Source organism: Ochotona princeps, chromosome 1 (genome assembly GCF_030435755.1).
Source record: "Ochotona princeps isolate mOchPri1 chromosome 1, mOchPri1.hap1, whole genome shotgun sequence".
Taxonomy (NCBI): domain Eukaryota; kingdom Metazoa; phylum Chordata; class Mammalia; order Lagomorpha; family Ochotonidae; genus Ochotona; species Ochotona princeps.
Window position 1 is genome coordinate 20,578,492 of NC_080832.1, and position 20,862 is coordinate 20,599,353.

General features: G+C 39.7%; 1 protein-coding gene across 1 annotated transcript in view; it reads right to left on the minus strand.

Moving 5' to 3' along the window:
• ZC2HC1B (zinc finger C2HC-type containing 1B) overlaps positions 1-20,862 on the minus strand; it is a 50,324-nt gene that overhangs the window by 4,988 nt on the left and 24,474 nt on the right. Inside the window, exons 5-6 of the mRNA XM_058668347.1 lie at positions 18,584-18,723; positions 12,875-12,989 (exon numbers count right to left, since the gene is read on the minus strand). Of these exons, the coding sequence (XP_058524330.1) occupies positions 12,875-12,989; positions 18,584-18,723 (255 nt within the window). The remainder of the gene's footprint in view (positions 1-12,874; positions 12,990-18,583; positions 18,724-20,862) is intronic.

The following is a 20,862-nucleotide window of genomic DNA, read 5'->3' on the forward strand; positions in this document are numbered from 1 at the left end:
ATCTCACATATGCTAAGTCTACTTTCCAAATATTGGCAATTGCCAAGGCTGCACCAGGATGAAACTAGAAAGGGGAACTCAATCTAGCTTTCCCACATGGGAGACAAGGATTCAGTTAGTTGGGACATCACCTACTGCCTCCTAGGGTGCGTGTTAGCAAGCAGCTGGAATGCAACTAGAACCAGGATCCAAATCCAGGCACACTAGTCATGAGTGTAGGTGTCCCAAATAACCACCTGTAAGTGGCAAGACTGAGGGCTTTTCAAATATTTCTATTCTGCATTCCTTTTAATGATAAATTTTATGTTCAGATACTTTCTCTTTTCTCATTGTATTGCAGACAATCAAGAGAATCCATGTAATACACCTTGAAGGCTTTTGTGCTAGACATTTCTTCTGCCAGATATTCTGGTTAGTTGATCTTAAATTTGACTTCTACTAAGTCTTAAGACACAGATAAGATAGTCACTGCCAAGTTCTTTGCAATTGTATAACAAGAATGTCCTTTACTCTAGGTTTCAGTGTCTTACTGCTCATTTCCATTTGCAACCTTACGGATGGCTTCTAGGTCATGTTTTTTACCAACATTCTGATCACAACCAGTTGAGTAACTCCAGGAAGACTCAGGTGCTGTCCACAGCTCATGTCTTTTCTGAACCCTCACCAGAATTGCTCTTCATGCTCCCCATTCATAGCAATCTACACTTTTTCTAGGCTGTCCCTCCAAGGGTGTTACACATTATCTAGTTCCAAAGGCACTTCCACATTTTCAGGTATTTATTACAGCATCAGCCTCACTTTGAACCAATTTTCTGTCTTCCTCCATTTTATGTTTCTGTAATAGGATATCTGAGATGGAGTAACATAAAAATCTGAGATTTATGTCTTACAGCTTTGGAGGCTCAGCAGTCTCAGGTTGAGGGACTCATTCTGGAACAGACCTTTTTTGCTACATCATCCCATAGTGGAAGAGAGAGGGTGAGAAAGGAAGGCACTTGGGATGTGTGTTTGGTACAGTGGTTATGACACTGCACGGAATACTTACAAGTACCTGTGCCATCAACTGCTGCCTCCCAGGCATGTTAACAGGAAGCTGGACAGGAAGCAGAGGCAAGCCTCTGCGGGATGTGGGTGTCCTGAGCAGTGGCCAAGCCCCTGTGCCACAATGTCCATAGTTTTTGGCATTACATCTGACTAGCTGTTTTTTTTTTTTCCTATCCCTAATCTCTTTCCTAGTTTATTGCATAAAATATTGTGGTTCTAGATACAAAGATTTGAACTTACACAGTATTAAAGATATCTAATTCTGATAAAGAAATATTCCTCCCCTGATCCCAGATACAGGGAAAAAAATGATGGTATTAGTGTGGAAACAGTTGTGTTATCCACTTTCCTGTAGTCCTTGACTCTTTGTACCCTAATCAACTATGTAAGATTATAAAAAAAAATAAAAGAAAAAAAGAAATATTTCTTCCTGGCAAAACCAAAACCAAAAAAAAAAAAAAACCAAAAAACCCTTGACTTCAAACTTAAAGGAATGCTCTTCATCTGTTTAAGCATTATCATACATTCTCTGAAAATTAAAAAAATAATAATACAAAGTAGCTTTTTTTTCCTAAAAGACACTAACCATTATCTTCAAAAGAAAATCTTGTTGGTGGAAATAGTATCAAGTGAATTTACACACATTCTGCTTTACCTTTCCTCAGTGAAAGCCAAATTCAACCTCATTAAGTTTCACAGATCAGAACGAAGCTAATGACTGACCAGAATTATGGCAATAGGGGCAGAGTCAGAAACTCAGCCATCTGTGACTTCCAGAGCACTTAAAGAACTAATGCCTTTCCCCATTCATTTGCCTTTTCTTCTCTTCTTGGGAACTGGATATTAAATAACTGGATATTAATAACTAAAACTATGCATATATAAGGAAAATCAGAAAGTGACCATGCATGCTCAAGGAAGGCCTTAAGCTTACAACTCAGGATGTTTTTTGGCACAGAAGTAATCTAAATATTTTAAAATAAACAAAACAAAGCAAACCCTGGGAAGGGCGAAATCTAACTTATCACACTACTAAATTCAAATGTTGACTCTATTAAAAAAAAAACCACAAGACATAGAAAGAGACAGAAACGTATGGATCATTTAAAGGAAAATGCCCAGATAACAGCTCTGCTACACAGATCTTGTGGATAATGACTCAACTGACTGTCTTAAATTAGCTCAATGAACTAAAAGAGGGATGTGGGAAAAGCTAAGAAAATGATGGCTGGAAAAAAAATAGTGCTATTTATAAAGGAATGCAATTCCTAAAATGAAACTCTGGAGCTGAAAAATACAGCAACTGAAATGAAAATTTCACTACTAGATTCAAGGATGCATTTGAGCAAGCAGAGGAAGAATCAGAAACTTTAGATAGAACTTTGGAAATTATTACCTCTGAGGCTATTAAGAAAAAGGAAGAACAAAGAAAAGAAAAAGAAAGAAAAGAAAACACAGCCTAAGCAATCTATGGGATATTATCAAGCAGAACCAACAAATATATGGTGGGAATTCCAGAAACTGGAGAGAGAAAAAAGGAAAGATGATTTTTTTTTTTTATTGGAGAGTCAGATATACAGAGAAGAGGAGAGACCAAGAGGAAGATCTTCCATCTGTTGATTCACTCCCCAAGTGGCAGCAATGGCTGGAGTTGAGCCAATCTGAAACTAGGAACCTGAAGCTTCTTCCAGGTTTCCCACATGGGTGCAGCGTCCCAAGCCTTTGGTCATCCTTGACTGCTTTCCCAGGACACAAGTAGGAAGCTGGATGGGAAGCGGGGCTGCCGGGACATGAACTGGCACCCATATGGGATCCTGACACATACAAGGTGAGCACTTAAGCTGCTAGGCTATCACACCAGGCCCCAGAGAGATGATTTTAAAGAAATAATAGATGAAACTATATCATTAAATATAGGAGTTATAAAAAAGAAATAATAGACGAACACTTCCCAAATGCAGTGAATCATGACTCTAACCACCCCAGAGGTTCAAGATGCAAGACAGATGAACTCAGAAGACCACCCTGAGATATATTGTAATCAAATTCTCAAAAGCAGCAGCAGCAAAACAAATCAGCACAAACAAGTTATCCTCAACAGCATTGTCAACATTACCATCAGAAAATTCAGAGGCCTAAAGACATGGATTGATATACTTTAAATTGCATCTTTTTTAAAAAAGCAACACTAAAAACCAAGACATCCCACTGGCCAAACTGTCCTTAAAATGTCAGGGAGAGTGGTTAGTAGTTGATGGCTCAGACACCAGTTAAAATGTCCGTGTCTAACATAGGAATACCAGAGTTCAGTGCCTGGCTCTGGTTCTGCCTCTACTGTTTGATCAGGCAGACCCTGTGAGGAAGCATGATGATACAAGTAATTGGCCTCCTGTCTCCTCTAAGGATTAAACTTCTGGCTCCCAGTCATTGCAGATATCCAGAGAAAGAGAATAATCCCTTAAAAAAAAAGGTGGAAAAAAGCAAGAGTTTTACAGAAACACAAATGAGAGATTTTGCTATCATGAAACTCCTTTGACAGAAAATATTCCAAGGAACCCTGCACAGTGAAATGAAAAAACACTACATAGTAACTCAAAGCTGAATGGAGAAATACACTCAACAAGAGTAAACGCAAAAACCAATCAGAGGGCCCGGCGCAGTGGTCTAGCGGCTAAAGTCCTCACCTTGAACGCCTCGGGATCCCATATGGGCACCGGTTCTAATCCCGGCAGCTCCACTTCCCATTCAGCTCCCTGCTTATGGCCTGGGAAAGTAGTCGAGGACGGCCCAATGCATTGGGACCCTGCACCCATGTGGGAGACCTGGAGGAGGTTCCTGGTTCCCGGCATCGGATCGGCACAGCACCGGCCTGTTGCAGCTCACTTGGGGAGTGAACCATCGGATGGAAGATCTTCCTCTCTGTCTCTCCTCCTCTCTGTATATCCGGCTTTCCAACAATAATAAATCTTAAAAACAAAACAAAACAAAACAAAACAAAAAAAAACAATTAGAGCTAGCACTGGGGCCAGGGTTGTGGAATAACAGATTAAGCTGCTGCCTGTGAAATTGGTATCTCGTATGCACACCAGTTAAAGTCCTGGCTGTTTCACTTTCCATCAAGCCAACTGTTAATGTTCGTGAGAAATCAGCAGAAGATGGTCCAAGTCCTTGGGCTTCTACACCCATGTGGGAGAACTGGATTACACTCTTGGCTTCAGCCTGGCCCAGCCCCAGCCAATGAGAACATATGGGATCTGTAATAGCAGACAGGGAACCTTGCTGTCTGTCTCTCATTCTTTCTTTTAACTTTGCCTTTCAAATAAGTAGAATTTTTAAAAACTAACATTTTAACTTTGGCTCATAACTTTATTTTCTACATAAATTAATAAATTTTAAAGAATTATTAATTCATTGAGATTCAGTATGTATAAAACGCACTTTTGGATACCAACAAACAAAAGGCATGGAAATAAGACTTGTACTAAGTAGTAGAACTTTTGTCTATTATAGAAGATAAACTGGTATATGTTCAAATTACACATTAGGATGCTAAATGTAGTCCTTATGCTAACCACAAAGAGAATAACTATAGAATATACACAGAAGGATGAGGATTTAAATGTTTCACTACAAAATGCCAACTAAATGCAAAATATACTAATGCAAGAAAGGAAGAAACAAAAGTTCGGAGAGGGGGATCTAAGATGGCTGAATAGGGAAGACATGCTGATCTTGACCACAGGAAGAAAACAGAAAAAAGGCAGAATAATCGCATTCCCAGGAGAGAAGTTTCCAGTGCAAATTCTGCAGAAAGAAGAGGCACATTGGGGAGACGTACAAACAGTACGAATACAGCAGTGAGTGGAAATACCACTAATGATGGCCACAGCCAGGGGCTGGTGGAGATTCACCTGCTTCGATAAAGATGAGAAGAATCTGTTAGTCATGTCTCTGAAGATACTGTGTGAGGGAGAATCTTGCAGGCCACACTGAATGAGTTGGACCTGGAGCATTAGCAGGGCATGGGGAGCCAACTTAACCCCACGAAGGGAGAGCACACTGGCTTTTTCCCTCCACAAGCACTCCCAGCAGATAGCAGGCAGGAAGTGCCACCTTAAGGCAAGTAGAGACAGCTGGAGCTGATGCATGCCTAATTAGGGGATTTTATTAGAGGGATAAATCCATGGTCCCCATTGACTGTGTCTGACCTGGAGGGGTAGCAGGGGGCAGGGCAGCAACTCAGGCCTGTGAGGTGCTCCCCTCCCCTCATTCTGTCATGGGCACCCTTGACTCAAATTGTCAAGGCGGAACATCAAGAGGCACTTGGGTCTGGGAATACCAGGGCTCTCTTTATAAACGGGATAGGCTTGTAGGGCTGAGTGGATGCCCTGCTCCTTGAGACTGTGGGAGCCTTGCTCACTATGAGAATTCTTTGACTATATGACAGGCATTGGAGGATAGCTGGATTACCTGGCAATTACTATGAACGGCTTCAGAGTGCCTGGGGTTGGTCACTGCAGAGATTCCATACTTACACCTTGAGCACCATACCATTCCTTTTTGTGGTGCATACAAATAGTGCATGCCTGAAAATAATGTTCAACATTTATGGGATACAATCAGCCTAACATAGGCGTATTACTAGTTCCTGAAGGTGGGCAAAGAGAAAATGAATTAGAAGGTCTATTCAGTGACATAATGGAAAAGTTCCCTAATTTGGAGAAAGATAAGGAAATCTAAGTACAGGAAGAACATAGAACTCCTAATAAATATGACTAGGAAAGACCTTCACCGTGATACAATAAAGTCAAACTTCCAAACATAAAGATTCTAACATAAAGATTCTAAAATGTACACAAGAGAATTATCAGAATCTCTTCAAAGGCGCTGCAAATAGATGGCTGATTTCTCATGAGAAACCCTATAAGCTAGAGAGAATGGAAGCCATAAGGGGGAAAAAAAACACTGTCAATCAGCAAAGTCTGATTTATACATGAGGGTGAAATAAAGAACTTCCAAAACAAAAACTGAAAAAACTTTGTTATCATTTGTCCAGCCTCACAAATGATGCCTAAAGATTTGCTACACAGAGAAAAGTAGTCATCATCTTGAGTGAATGTGACTACACATTAATGAAGCTAGAAATTAACAACTGAAGAAACTAGAAAGTATGAAAACAAATGGAAACTTAATCATTCTCCTGAATGAACAGAGAGGAAATAAAAAAGGGAAATCAAAAAAAATTCTGGAAATGAATGAAGATGGTAATACAACATACCAAAATTTATATAATACAGCAAAAACAGTGCCAAGAGGGAAGTGTTCAGCAATTAGTGCCTACATGCAGAAACTCAAAAGGTATCAAATAAATGATCTAATAATACATCTAAAGGACCTAGAAAAACAAGAACAAACCAAGTCCAAAATTAGTAGGAGAAAATAAATAATTGAATTAAGTAAGCAGTGAACAAAACCGAAACCAGAAAGCAATACAAATGATCAGCAAAATACACCATTGGCCCAACTAACAAAAAGATGAATCATAAGTAATTAATGCAAACAGATATAAGTGAACAAATTGGAAAATATAAAAGAAATTGATAGATATCTAGACACCATCTACCCAAATTGAGTCATGAAGACACAGAAAATCTAAATAGACTAATAACCAAGACAGAGACTGTATAAGAGACCCTTCCAACAAAGAAAAGCCCAGGACCAGATGGCATCACTGCTAAACTCTACCAAACATCCCAAGAACCAATTCCAATACTTTTAAATTATGCAAAACAACTGAATGTAAGCAATCCTCCAGAATTCCTCCTACAAAGCCAATATCATCTTAATTTCAAAATCAGAAAAAGAGACAACAAATAGAACTATAGACCAATAAACCTGATGAATATACATGCAAAAATCCTCAAAATGATGCTACCTAATCAAATTCAACAACAACTCAGACAAATCATTCATTGGACCAATTGGAATTTAACCCAGACACACATGAGTGGTTCAACATATGTAAATCAGTACACATGATACATAACAAATATCTCGATGGGTGATGGGAAAGCATTTGATAAAATCCAACAGCTTCTTATGATAAAAACCCTAAGCAATTGGGTTTAGAAGGAACACTCTTCAATATAATCAAGGCAAAAAAATGCAGAACTCATAGCCAGCATATTAAATGGGAAATTTTTGTATTTCCATTAACATCAAGAACCAAAGGTGTCTTTTTTAGTACTGCTATTCAACATGGTTCTGGAAATGCTAGCTAGAATGATTATGTAAGGGAAAGAAGTCAAAAGGATACAAATTGGAAATGAGAGGTCAAATTATTCATGGTAGCAATTGGCATGATCCTATATACAGAGGAGCCAAAAGACTCCAATAGTTTGGTAATGATGCAGCATACAAAATAAATACACAAAAAATCAATAGCCTTTGTATACACAAACAATGCTATTGCTTAGAAAGAAATTATAGGATCAGTACCATTTACAGTAGCTGCAAAAAATTTGAAACTTCCATGTTGATGGGCTGAAAGAACTAATATCATCAAAATGCAAAATGCCCATATTATCCAATCTAGTTTCAACATGATCCCAATCAAAATACCAACATTATTCATAGATCTAGATAAAATGATGTTAAAATTGTTATGAAAACAGAATAGCTAGCACAATATTAAAGAAAAAATAAAGTCAGAGGCACAGAATCAGATTTCAAGACATACTACCAGACAGTTTTAATAAAAACAGCCTCATAATGGCACAAAAGTAGAAATGTAGACTAATGAAACAGAATTGAAACGCAGAAACCAGTTCACGCAACTCCAGTGAAGTAATCTTTGACAAATGAGATAAAATGAATCCCCGGAGAAAGAAACACCTCTTCAAAAAATGGTGGGAAAAAATTAGATCTACACATGCAGAGATATAAACAAAAATCCTACTGTACTCCTTCTACAAAAATAAACTCAGAAAGCATCAAGGATATAAATCTATAACCTAATACTACCAAATTACTAGAAGAAATCATCAGAGTCTGCAAGACTTTGGAATACGTCAAGTCTTCTTGAAAAGGACCGTAGAAGCACAGTGAATAAAAGTAAGAATAGACAAATGAGATTATATCAAGCCAAGAAGCATCTGTACTACAAGGGAGACACTAAACAAACTGGCAGAATGGGAGAAAATATTTCCCAACTAGACACCTGAAAAAGGATTTATAAATCCTATGAAAAGCTCAAGAAACCGGGCTTGGCAGCGTGGCCTAGTGGCTAAGGTCCTCACCTTGATCCCATATGGCCGCTGGTTCTAATCCTGGCAGCTCCACTTCCTCTCTATCTCTCCTCCTCTCAGTATATCTGACTTTGTAATAAAAATAAATCTTTAAAAAAAAAAAAAAAAGCTCAAGAAACCAACAACTACCAAAAGAAAAACAGGCACTTTTCAAAGGAGGAAATTCAAATGGCTAACAGACATATATAAAATGCTCAGGGTCACTAACTATCAGAGAAATGCAAATTAAAATCACACTTGTGTTTCACCTTACTCCTGTTAGAATGGCTATTATCCAAATATTCAAAGGCAATAAATGCTGGTGATGACTTGGCAGGAAAGATACCATAATACTCTAATAATGGGAATGTAAACTAGTACAACCATTATAGATGAGAGCATGGACATTTCTTAGAAATCTGAAAATAGATCTGCCGTATGACCTAGGCATCCCACTTATGAGAATTTATCTAAATGAAATTAAATCAGCAGATGAAAAAGATATCTGAAAAAAAAGATTAATTATACAATTATGCAGTCCCAAAGTGTAATCAGTAAAATTCTAAGCAGCAGTAAAGAGTGAGCATTCACATTTACTAAAAACGCAAAAGCCTGACTTAGGATGAGACTTGCTTTGCAAAGTCATGGAGGTCTACAGAATAAGGCCTTTCCAATAAAAATATGTACCAACTGTATATCCAGCAAAAGTCCAGGGATTGGTAGTGATTTCACAGTATTGAAGAAATAATGATTAAAGTTCGCAAGATCCATTCAGTAAAAACCAAGGTAGAATATTGAAAAGTCAGAAGAAAATACGATTTTGTAAGTAGAGGAGGAAAAAATAGATTTAAGAAACAATCTCATGTAGTGAAATGTTACTGTGTTGTTTAATGCAAACATTGTTTTGTAAAGGCAAACATTAAAGTATTAAAGGGAATATACCAGGATAGAAATCAGAGGTGACAAATGAACTTTGAAGGCCAGTAGTTTCTCTCTCAGGCCAAAGGGCATGGAGCATACAGCCCAAGCGACCAAGAACATCTCAACGCTCACTGACAATGGCCTGATCTGTGTATCTTGTGAGTGAATGACGATGACTTCTCCAGAGAACCAGACCATTATATCACACTGGAGCCAGGTTCAAAGTTAGGCACTCGTGAGTTTAAGAGGAGTATGGCAAAGTTTTCACTATCCTGGACAAAATAGTAATCAATTTTTTAAATCATTTATCCTAGTTTTAGACTTTGCTGTCACTGAGATCCAAACCAAAAAGCCCTTTTGTCCGATTCCCTTACCATTATTGTGTATTTGCTGCTGTAATGAGCACTCCCTTGTCGTTATTAGAAGACAGTCACCATGTTCCCCACCCTGCCTCTGCTTTCAGACTTCCCTTCTCCAACTGCAGGTTCTCATTTTAATGCATGCATTTTTTCATTTATTGCCTGTATACTTCAAATTCTTAGATAATAAAGGCCTAATGCTAGTCATCTAAAAAAAAAAAAAGATATCTGTATCCCCATTCTTATTGTAGTTCAAGTCATAATAGGTACTATATGAAAATCAACCCAGATGTTCTTCAGTAGATGACTGAATAAAGACAAAGTAATTTATATAGACACACACTATGGAATACTACTCAGACATTAAAAAAAAACAAAAACAGAAGTCCTGTGTTTTGCAACAAAGGATGTTGAATGCAACTGGGAGCCATTATGCTTAGTGAAATTAGCCAGTTCCAACAAGACAACTGTTATGTTTTCTCTGATATGTGACAGTTAATATAGAATTTTAAAAGTATAGTAATGACACAGATCTCTTGTGATAAGATTTTCATTTTAGCTCTTTTTTACATTCCTGAGGAACTCTGGTCTTCCTCCTTTTTAGTTGTTCAGTTTTATGGTTAGTGATAAAATAATCCTGTGATTATACAGTGGACTGAAAGCACATGTTCGAAAAAAAAAAAAAAGATGAAAAGAAAAGAAGGAAAGAGGGCCTGGTGCCGTGACCTAGCAGTTAAAGTTCTCGGCTTCAATGTGCCAGGCTCCCATATGGGCGCTGGTTCTAATCCCTAATCCTGGCAGTTCTGCTTCTCATCCAGCTCCCTCCTTGTGGCCTGGGAAAGCAGTGGAGGACAGCCCAAAGCCTTGGGACTCTGCACCCACATGGGAGACCTGGAAGAAGTTCCTGGCTCCTGGCTTCAGATCGGCATAGCACCAGCTATTGTGGTCACTTGGGGAATGAATCATTGAACGGAAGATCTTCCACTCTCTCTGTCTCTCCTCCTCTCTGTATATCTGACTTTCCAATAAAAATGAAATAAATCTTAAAAAAAAAAAAAAAGAAAAGAAGGAGGGGGAAATTGAGAGCAGAGGAGAGAGAGGAGACATGATTATCTTAGAAGTGTATCTGTGAAATACATGAACTTTGTTCTTATCAAATATATATATATGGAAAATCAGTTCTCTTACAAAAGGTTACAATATGCAAAATACAAACAGCAAACTGATAGACATCCCTCCATCCTAGTAATAACATTAAATGTAAATGGATTAAATTCTTCCAATCAAAATACAAAGAATGGCAAAATGTATAAAACATGGCCCAATTATATCCAGTCTACAAAGTACTCACTTTAGATCCAAAGAAACAGATGCACTGATAATGAAAGGATGTGATGCAACATGCAACAGACGAAGGAATAAACGACCAGACAAATGTTAGACAAATTAGAGTTTTAGTCAAAATATATTATAATTAATGAAGACAGATAGTATGGAAGAAACTCACAGAAACATATATTACAAACAACTACAGTTGTATTTAAAATTTTTATGCTAAACTTTAAAAAAATTTCATTTTCATATACTTACTGAATTACTACCATTTCTTAGTTAAATATGCAATATAGCAAGAAGATGTAACTGTACTGAACCTAACATCGGACCCCCAAATTATATGAGGCAAAATGTGACAGAACTGAAATAAGAAAAAGCTCAACAACAGTTGGAGACTTTGATGCTTTACTCTCAATAATGAACAATCAGATAGAGTTGCAAAACCAGAAAGACTTCACATATTAAACAAATTGTATCTAACAGATACATACAGAGCACTATCTAACCATAGCACACATATTCTTCTCCAGTACACAGAGTGTTTTTCAAGGTAGAGCATAGGTTAGGTCACAAACTAGTACCCAGAATATCCAAACCAAGCTATCTTGGCTGTATCTTAAAGGACTCATATATGCCAATGTTGAAACTTATTAGAAACTGTAGTAATTAAAACAGTGTGACACTTGCATAAAGACAAAGCTATAGACCAATGAAATAGGGATCTCAGAGATAACCCTTTAAATAAAAAGGCAATTGATTTTTACTTAAGAATGTCAAAAATAGTTGATTGGAAAAGGACAATCTTTTCATCAAATAATGCTAGGAAAACTAGATATCCACATGAAAAAGAATTAAATTAGACCCTTACCTAATACCATATGTAAAAAATAATTCAAAGTGGATCAGAGATCCTACATGTAGGTCCTAAAATTATACACACGAATAACCTCTATGTTCTGATCAGGCAATGATTCTTGGAAATCAAAGGCATAGACAATTAAAAAAAAACAGAAAAATTAGACTTCATAAAATTTTTTAAGAATTATGAGTCCAAATACAATATCATGAAGCAAAAATATAATGTTTGACAGTATTTGCAAATAATACATATGAGGAGATTAACATCCAGCAAGTACAGAACGCTTAAAATTCATCAACAAAAGCATTTTAAAAACTAGCATAAATATGTTTGGTGTGATTTATTAATAAACTATGAGACTCAGTTTTTACTCTAGTTCTGGTAAAACATTCAAAATATGATTATTGATTAGAGGTGTCCCCATGGCCCCCAAATAATTCATACTGTGTATACAGTACAGTCTGCTCATACGGAAGACTGCCATAGTCATGCGGGATTGAGGAAGAGGGTCACAGTGGGTGTCTGCTCCAGCTCTGCCACTACCAGCTGTGTGCCTTAGAAAAAAACACGCATGCTGCATGAGACTCAGTTTCCCTTCCCAGGAAATGCTGATCAAAATATTTGCATTATCAGGGAGAGTAAAATAACCAAGCACATAGTATAGATTTTGATGATACTTATTCTTTGATGCTACTTTGAGGATACTACTTATTTCTAGAAAGAAAAATTTTGCCCTCATCTTAAAAACAACACCTTTGATGACCTAGTCTTCTGTATTCAATCTCTTTTCAGTTGTACCAGACAGCAGAACAGTGGTTCTAGAATTCTGAAGCTGTGACTGGATTTAACTTTGTACATTGTAAAAAAAAAAAATTGTGTAGTCCTGATAAATTAAGAAATATTCCCTCTTGGCAAATAAGTTTTGACCTCAAACAAGCCCACACATGTTTAGTTCCAAAAGCAACAATAGATGTCATTATGGTTTTTACCAACTACTGACGAATCACAAAGCCGACAGTGATCCTCTTCGACTCTGCCATTCAGGAACTGAGCTGCATCCTCTAACTTACCTGGTCTCATTGAGCTCCCCCCATTCATGGCGGCCTCCAGGGCTCGGTTCTGTAGCAAAGCTCCCACAGCACTGGTAAGAGTTGGCTCCTTTTTGGGACCCATCTGAATCTTACCCTACAGAGAGAGACAGAGTACACAGTCCTGTAACTTCAAGTACTACAGGAAGTGAGTTTCCGTTCAACCAGCAAGAGACTAGGAGCTGCCCCTTGGGGAGCCTATTTCCCTCATCTTTGCTGATACTCCAAGAACTTCATCTGCTTGGGGACAGTTTCTTCTATAATAAATCTGTGCAGTTGCTCTAGTCTATAGAATTACTAATACAGAAACAAGAAATCACTTAATAAGAACATGGTTAAAGGGCATTTTACTTCTTTCATTACACTTGAAGATGATTTTGTTTCCTCACACCAACAGAGAAGAAAAGCAGAGATTGGCAGGCCACAGATTTTTCCAACATGTAATTCCTACACCCTCAGGCCATGTCCACCCCTATGGAGCAGCAGGAGAAGTCATAGTAAAACAAAGTAGGGACCAAAAGATTTGTGACAGGCTCCTTTTCACTTTGCTGCTGATCCCACCTGTCATTCCATATAAACTGCAGTACCAAGACACGTGTGGAGAACACTTCACTTGGGCAAGGACAGCTCCGATGGTAGCAGGCAGCTCATCTTCATCCAAAGAAAGCTATTTTCAGAGGATCCATAGTTGATCTCTTTTGGTTAGGGTATGGCACATTTTTCAAAGTGATTTTGTTGAAAATAGAAGCACCTTTCAGCTTCATAGTTAAGAGCTCTTCCAAACAAGCAAAAAAAAAAAAAAAATCCTCCCTTCTTATTTCATTTCTGAAAATGCCTTATTATTAGGCAAGGCCAGAAAGTGGTGAAGCTGGCACAGGTGAAGCAAACACATGCTGTTTAGACATATTCTATAGTGGGAATGTTCCCAATCACCACTTAGCCCTAGAAAAAAAGGAGAGGAACAGGGCCACACTTGGGACAGCCAGCTGGCCTTCCTGGGGGGAAAAAAAACCCACTCCCATTTGCTGCTTGCCAGTGCTCTCTTAGGGCCAACTGCCAGCTAACTTCGAGAGGTAGTTAGAAGAACCTACTGCAGAAATGCAACTCAACCTGCACCACTTTTTCAGAGACTAATGTGGTTTTTTTTTTCAAACCTTTCCAAAATTAAGTTGAAGACCAAAGTAGTCACATCCTTCCAAAATTGATGTGCCATTGTTTCCAGGAAGAAAGACCTACTGGAGAACAGGAGGGGTGGGGTAACGTGAAGAAAGCACAGAGGAACCTTCTGTACCAGGCACTCAACTTATGTTATCAACAATTCCTTCCAACTCTTCAGTTAGATTAACATCAGTTTATAGGTACCTTGCTCAGGTTTGCATACAAATAATTAAAGGGTTGAAGTTCAAACCCTGACTCCTTATTGCACCATCCTTGCTTTTCCCACTTTGTAATTCTTCCCTTTGCCATCTCATCAATAATAATAATAAAAAAAACCTCTTAAACCATATTTATCATCACCCCTACACCCAGCACACACAACTGCTCCTGTTCAGGCTTCTTTATCCAGATTAATAGTACACATTGAATATTACTACTTCAAAACCTGAAGCATTTTGAATGTTGGCATCATATTTCAACTGGAAAGATCCACACCAGCCCTCACGTGATGGGTTGTAGCTAACAGATGGGTGCATCAGGAATAGTCTGTAAAATTATCATCAGGCTACATGAGTATGGTCTGTTTGAAACAAAGATAAATTTCATGTTTCCCAGTACATTCTAGTATCTGAAAAAAAAATCTTGGTCCCAAGCAATTCAGATAAGGGATAATCAATTTACATTATCTTATTTAAGCTCTAATCTCATTTCACCCCACAGCCAGTCATTTTCTCAGCCTCATCAGTTCTTTTAAATACTCGCTCTCCCTGGGGGGCAGACCAGACTGGGCAGGGCTACAACACCTGTGGGCCTCATGTGAGCCAGATCAAGCAAAAGCCAGGCTTGGTTGACCTTCCCTACTGGTGCAAACATAAAGCTGAATGGGTGAGGTTTGATTGGGTTTTCCCACAGCATCAGACAGCAGATGCTGGAACCGGCGGCTAATCTGTCAAGTTAAACTACAGAACCATCTGGAAAGTGCATGACCCAGGAGTGGGAGTGGCCTAGGAGGCAAACAGTGGGCACCTCCCTCTTGGGTTACCACTCCCACTGGAGAGCAAGAAAATTAGGACTGGGGCAGGGGTGGCTGGACAGAATGGCATCCACCAGCATGTGTGGGGGTGCTGGATAGTGGAGCTGGTTGGGTTGAACTAGGCTTCAATGCCCATTGACATGTATGAGAGCTGAATGGGATGTGGGACAGACTGGACTAGTCTGCTACACATACTGGCAAGCAAGGGAACTAGGGCAGGGGGCAGGCCTAGTGGAGGTTATTGCATGTCACTCCGCCTAGACTGCAGCTCCCACTGGTTTATGTGAGGGTCGATTGTGTGCTGGGCAGAGTCAGGCTGGAGTGCAACACCCATTGGTTGCAGTGGAAGACAGGGCTGGAAATAGAATCAACCCAGCAATTATAACCACCAGCTGATTGGGGTGATGGACTGTGCCAGGCCCTATACTTGCAAGTATGCACAAGAATCTGGTCTGGGATCACCTCAGACAAAGTTTCTTTGGGGATCTCACCAATCAAATTGCCGGACTCAGAACCCCAACCATGAAGAGAAGTGCAGGTTCCATGGTCTGGCATGGAGTGCAAATGCCAGAGCCGAGCCTCCTCAGAGGCTCTGGCGGAGCAGTGGACAACACAATCAGGTGTGCATGGAGGATGTGGCAGTCTATCGGATCCTGCAGAGGATACCTGGCACCACAACAGAGGGCAGAACTAATCAATCAACTACCCTAGCCATGCGTTGGCAGTGAAACACTGGGCAAATGGAGACTCTAAGATGGACTATGTCAATCAGTGGATTCTGCAGCGACTTCATCATGCTTGGAATGGTGAGACTGGCAACAATTCATAACTGCTGAACTATCAAAACCACTTGAGCAGGACCCTCAGAGCATGCCCCATGTTAGGGACCTGGGATGGGTGTGAGGCTGGATGGCGCTTCTCCCTTTATTTCCCCATTTACCCCAGATACAGAAAAAAAAAAAGAATGTGGAGATAATAGTCTTACCCACTTTCCTGTAGCCCTTGAACCTTTGTGCCCTAAGTAACCATGTAAAGACTGTCAAAAATAAAGAAAAAAAATACTCCCTCTCCCACAAGTCAGATTTGTTCTCTTATTTCTGGCCCCCATTCTTCTGTTGCTGTCACTCCTGCCTGGCTCCCCGAGAAACCCATTTTGAATGATAATTGAAAGAATAAGTTTTCTATAAGCTAACTTGATGTCACTTGGGTCTCCAGTGTTTAACACATCTATTCTGCCCAAGGAATGGCACGGGGCCAGGTACAGGCAATTGTACAGGAAAACCAAGAAAAGCCAACGTACAGCTGGCAACAGAAATCTGGCAGGAGGAAGACGCAGCACATCCATGCTGGACACAGGACTGCCAGCCTCCCTGGACTTTCCAGTCCCTGCTCACAGGCACATGCCCTGGCAGTCCTCAGATTTCTCACCTTTATCCAATCAATCCTCTCCAAATTGGCTTGGATTAAAGCCTTTCTGGATCTGCTGCCCACTTTGTCTGTGCCATCCTGATATTCTCATATGGGCTTTCCCTGCTTTAGCTCCAAAGGTGGACACCTCAGGCTACAAGCTGGCATTCTGTGCATAAGTCTTTCCTGAAACCAGCTGTAAGCTACAAAGTTTAATATTTAAGGAAAGAAATGTATGAAACCTTGGAAGACTCGTTGGAATCACATAGTCTTCTTCTAGGACCCTCCTATACATCAATTTTATACTATTTTTTTCTGAGTCAACCTTCTTTCTTTGAATGATGAATCCTTGACCAACCTGTACCTGGCACGGCGTCATGTGCACAGCAGATATTCTGTAAATTTCTAACTAATGTGGAGGCAGAACTTGGAATCTGCAGTCTGGAGGATATGTTATTGTTGGAAAGAGTCCCACAACCATTAGAATCTAGAGGTAACAGAGTTCTCTAAAGCTATGTATGCTCTTTAAGGAGGCACAATAATTTGATCTTTTAGTCTGAGATGTGATTATGAAGTTAGCAGGGTATCTGCTATACAGTAAGCAATGTTATTGGGACTGCTGAAGCTGTTTGCTGTTTCCATTTTGTGTTTATCAAACTGTTGTCTTCCAGCTCGTGTTGTTGCTTCACCTATTTGTAACATCTGTTTGTATTCATTCACATCCTTTAACTTGCTGACTGTGTAGCTTTGAATAAAAACCTGATGACTCCTCCTCTCCTCAACAGAACACACTGCCTGGAGGGCACTTTCCTTGACTTTCACTGCAGATTTGTGATTCTGCTCTGGGTAACAAAGGGTGACATCATCACTGGATAAAGAGTTTTTCCATAATGCTTCAAAAACATTATTTTTACATTCATATCTTCATCCTAGCATGCTTCAGTTCAGATTTTTTTTGTGTGTGTAAACAAATAACAAAAAATTAGAATACACAGAGAACAACAAGGAAAGCTTAGAACTATACAGGAAACAGTCAGCGGGGACTCACACATATCTTACTAGGTAGGACACGAAAATAAATTACTCCTAATTAGGGTATGGAGGATTTCTCTGCACACCCCTCCTAAAACTGTTCTGTGCCTCAGCTGGTGACATACGCCTTGCTAAAGCTATAAGCCAGTTTGGACTATCCCAAAATCTGCCAAGTTCAGTAAAAATTATGCTTCAATACAATAAACTGCTAAACACTAAAATGAAAATAGACACAAGACAGCTGAATAGTATCCTATAGCCATTTTAAGGTAGATAGAAGCCAGTTGTATATAAAAATGAAATTGAAATGTTAATGAAGTAGTCACAGGATGTGGTTAAGAACCTGCATTTTCCAACATATCAGTCACCCCATAATGTTGTAAACAGTTGTTGATCTTATGTTATGGCTTTTAATTGGTTGGAACGATATTCTGCCAGCTGTGCCTTTACACCAGAGTTGGTCTCCCCAAGAAACTGTTGAATTGAGCTCGACAATAAGATGCTGGACTCTATGCATGGTACATGCTTGCAATGAAAGAAACAAGACTGGATTTGAACTGTAATACTGCAATAAGGTGGAGCAATCCACCATGGGGGCGGGGCACAGGGAGGGGTTAGGGGAACCTCAGAGCCTATGAAACGATGTTATAAAATGAAATGCAATAAAAAAGAAGAAATCTATGAGCCTACCGGTCACTGGGTTGGGCATTTCCTCAGACTATAGAATCACTGTGGGATTTAGGTGCTAAAGTCACACTCCGTTAAAACGTTAAACTGCGGCTCCTCAGACAGCCATGTCAGCCATTTTCTGTTGTAAGTCTTCATAAAATTTCATTTATGTATTAAATCAATGATTAATTGTGAGAAAATAAACAGAGCAAATATTAAAAAAATATATATATATTAGCTAGAAACCAGTCCCCTCCAAGCAGCCAATTCCCTGGATCAGTTCTTTTTGCCTTAGGCTTCTTTGTAAATAATTGAGGCTCCTTGGCAAGTTCTACCTGCCCACTCCAAGCATGCAAGCACACAAGTGCCAATACCCGGGGAGACAAAGTTACCTGAGCTCTGGATGCCAGTTTGGCTGCTGTCTGGGCAGGATCGAAGACTCGGCGAGAAGACTGATCTTTGCAGAAATTAATGTGTCGTTGGGCTGCAGTTTCATTAAACCTCCTCATGCAGTAGGGGCATTGAATATAGTCTGCATGTAAAGATAACAACAAATTTCTATCAATATTTCAACAACCACCACAGAATTGATTGTGTGACGTGGAATTAGAAGATTATGAGTTGTGCTTGGACATAGATGACATGATCCCAAACTCGGGTTGGAGACTGTCTATTTCAGAGGAGGAAGTTTGGAAAGGCTGAAATCAAGGGGAAATTTTTACCACCTGTGCATTCATTACAAGTAAGAATGTGCCCCCAAAATGTTTACATATATTTTAGAAACTAAGTTAATTACGCTTAAGAACTTCCCGATTAGATGCATTGTTAAGTGAATCCTTGTGTACGGAAAGTAGTGCTGGAATTGCAGAGTGTTAGCGCAAATGGCATGGGAGGGCAGAGATGATCCAAAAGTCCAGGCTGGGACACTAGGGGAGACCGAAGGCCATGCACAAGTTAGCAGTCTATAGAGAGGGGGTGAGATGTCCTTTCAAAACGTCGGTTTATGCACTGGGATTGGAAGCCTTGTGTCCCCAGCAAAAAGGCAGAAAATAGCATACTTCTTCTCCAATGGTTAGATTTTTTTTTTTATTCAACTACGAAAAAACGAGGCAAGTGATATGATGAGATTATCAAATTTATAGTATGTATGTATATATTAGAAAATTCTGTGGGTGAACTCCTAAATTTTTGCACCAAAAATAAAAAATGATCTTTTAATTTCATTTCCATATACTTTTTGGAGTCTCTACCCCCACCCCCAACATACACACACACACACACACACATTCAGGAAGGAAACAGGGAAAGAATAAAAAAGGCGGAGTTGAAAAAAACAGGAAAGGAAATGGGCAGAAGTAGGAGTGACCCAGGTGCAGGTTCAGCTTGCAGCCGTGCCACACTCCAGTCTGTGAGTGCTACGTCCGCGGTACACCTGTACACACGCTTGTGTTTTGTTTTGTTTTGTTTTGGTCAAACTTTTCTTTCATTTGCAGTTACCAAGTGTAATTGGCTACAGAGAGAAATGCACAGTGGGAAAGATGTAAAGTCTTGTTAGAACTTGTAACTGCAGGCTAAAGTCCTCGCCTTGCAAGTGCCAGGATCCCATATGGGCCCTGGTTCTAATCCCGGCCACCCCACATTCCCATCCAGCTCCCTGCTTGTGGCCTGGGAAAGCAGTGGAGTATGGCCCAAAGCCTTGAGACCCTGCACCCACGTGGGAGAGCTGGAAGAGGTTCCTGGCTCCTGGCTTCGGATCAGCACAGCACTGGTCGATGCGCTCACTTGGGGAGTGAATCATCGGATGGAAGATCTTCCTCTCTGTCTCTCCTCCTCTCTGTATATAACTTTGTGATAAAAATAAATCTTAAAAAGAACTTGTAGCTGCTACAGCAAAAACTGGGGTTTGGGAGGCTTAAGGCCTAGTCTCCAGCAGGGATTGCATCGACTGTCTCAGTGGTCTTGCAGAAAAACCAAGGGGAAATGAGTGACATTAGCAGAGTAACATTCCCCTTAGTAAAACTCAGTATGAAAGTTGGGATTACTATAAAGTCAAAATTCTTACATATGTAGATATTTAATGTAATGGTGTTCTCAAAACTGATCTCTTTCTTTCCCTATTTGAACAAATCGGATCTTAAAATGACTATCCACAAAATTCTATGAATGAGTAGCAATGAGGTAGGGATGTAGTGTTGTTGATGAAACAACTGCTTGGGAAGATAACATCCCATATCTGACTGCCTGTTCCAGTCCTGGCTATGCTGATTCCAATCTTGCTTCCGGCTGGTACAGATGACAGCTCAAGCTGTTGGCTCCCTGCTACCCAGGAAGGAGACCCAGACTGAGTTCCAGTCCCCTGGCTTCAGAGTGTCCCAGCCCTTAGGTGTTGCAGTCATTTGGGGAGTGAGCCAGTAGGATCAGTTTTCTGGTGATAGTCCTCTTTGCTCTCTCTTCTCTTTTCCTTTTTTTTTTTTTTAAAAGATTTATTTTATTTTTTTATTACAAAGTCAGATATACTGAGAGGAGGAGGGATAGAGAGGAAGTGGAGCTGCCAGGATTAGAACCAACGGCCATATGGGATCAAGGCAAGGACCTTAGCCACTAGGCCACGCTGCCGAGCCCTTCTCTTTTCCTTTTAAATAAAATGAAATAGAATTTTCTTTTAAATGTT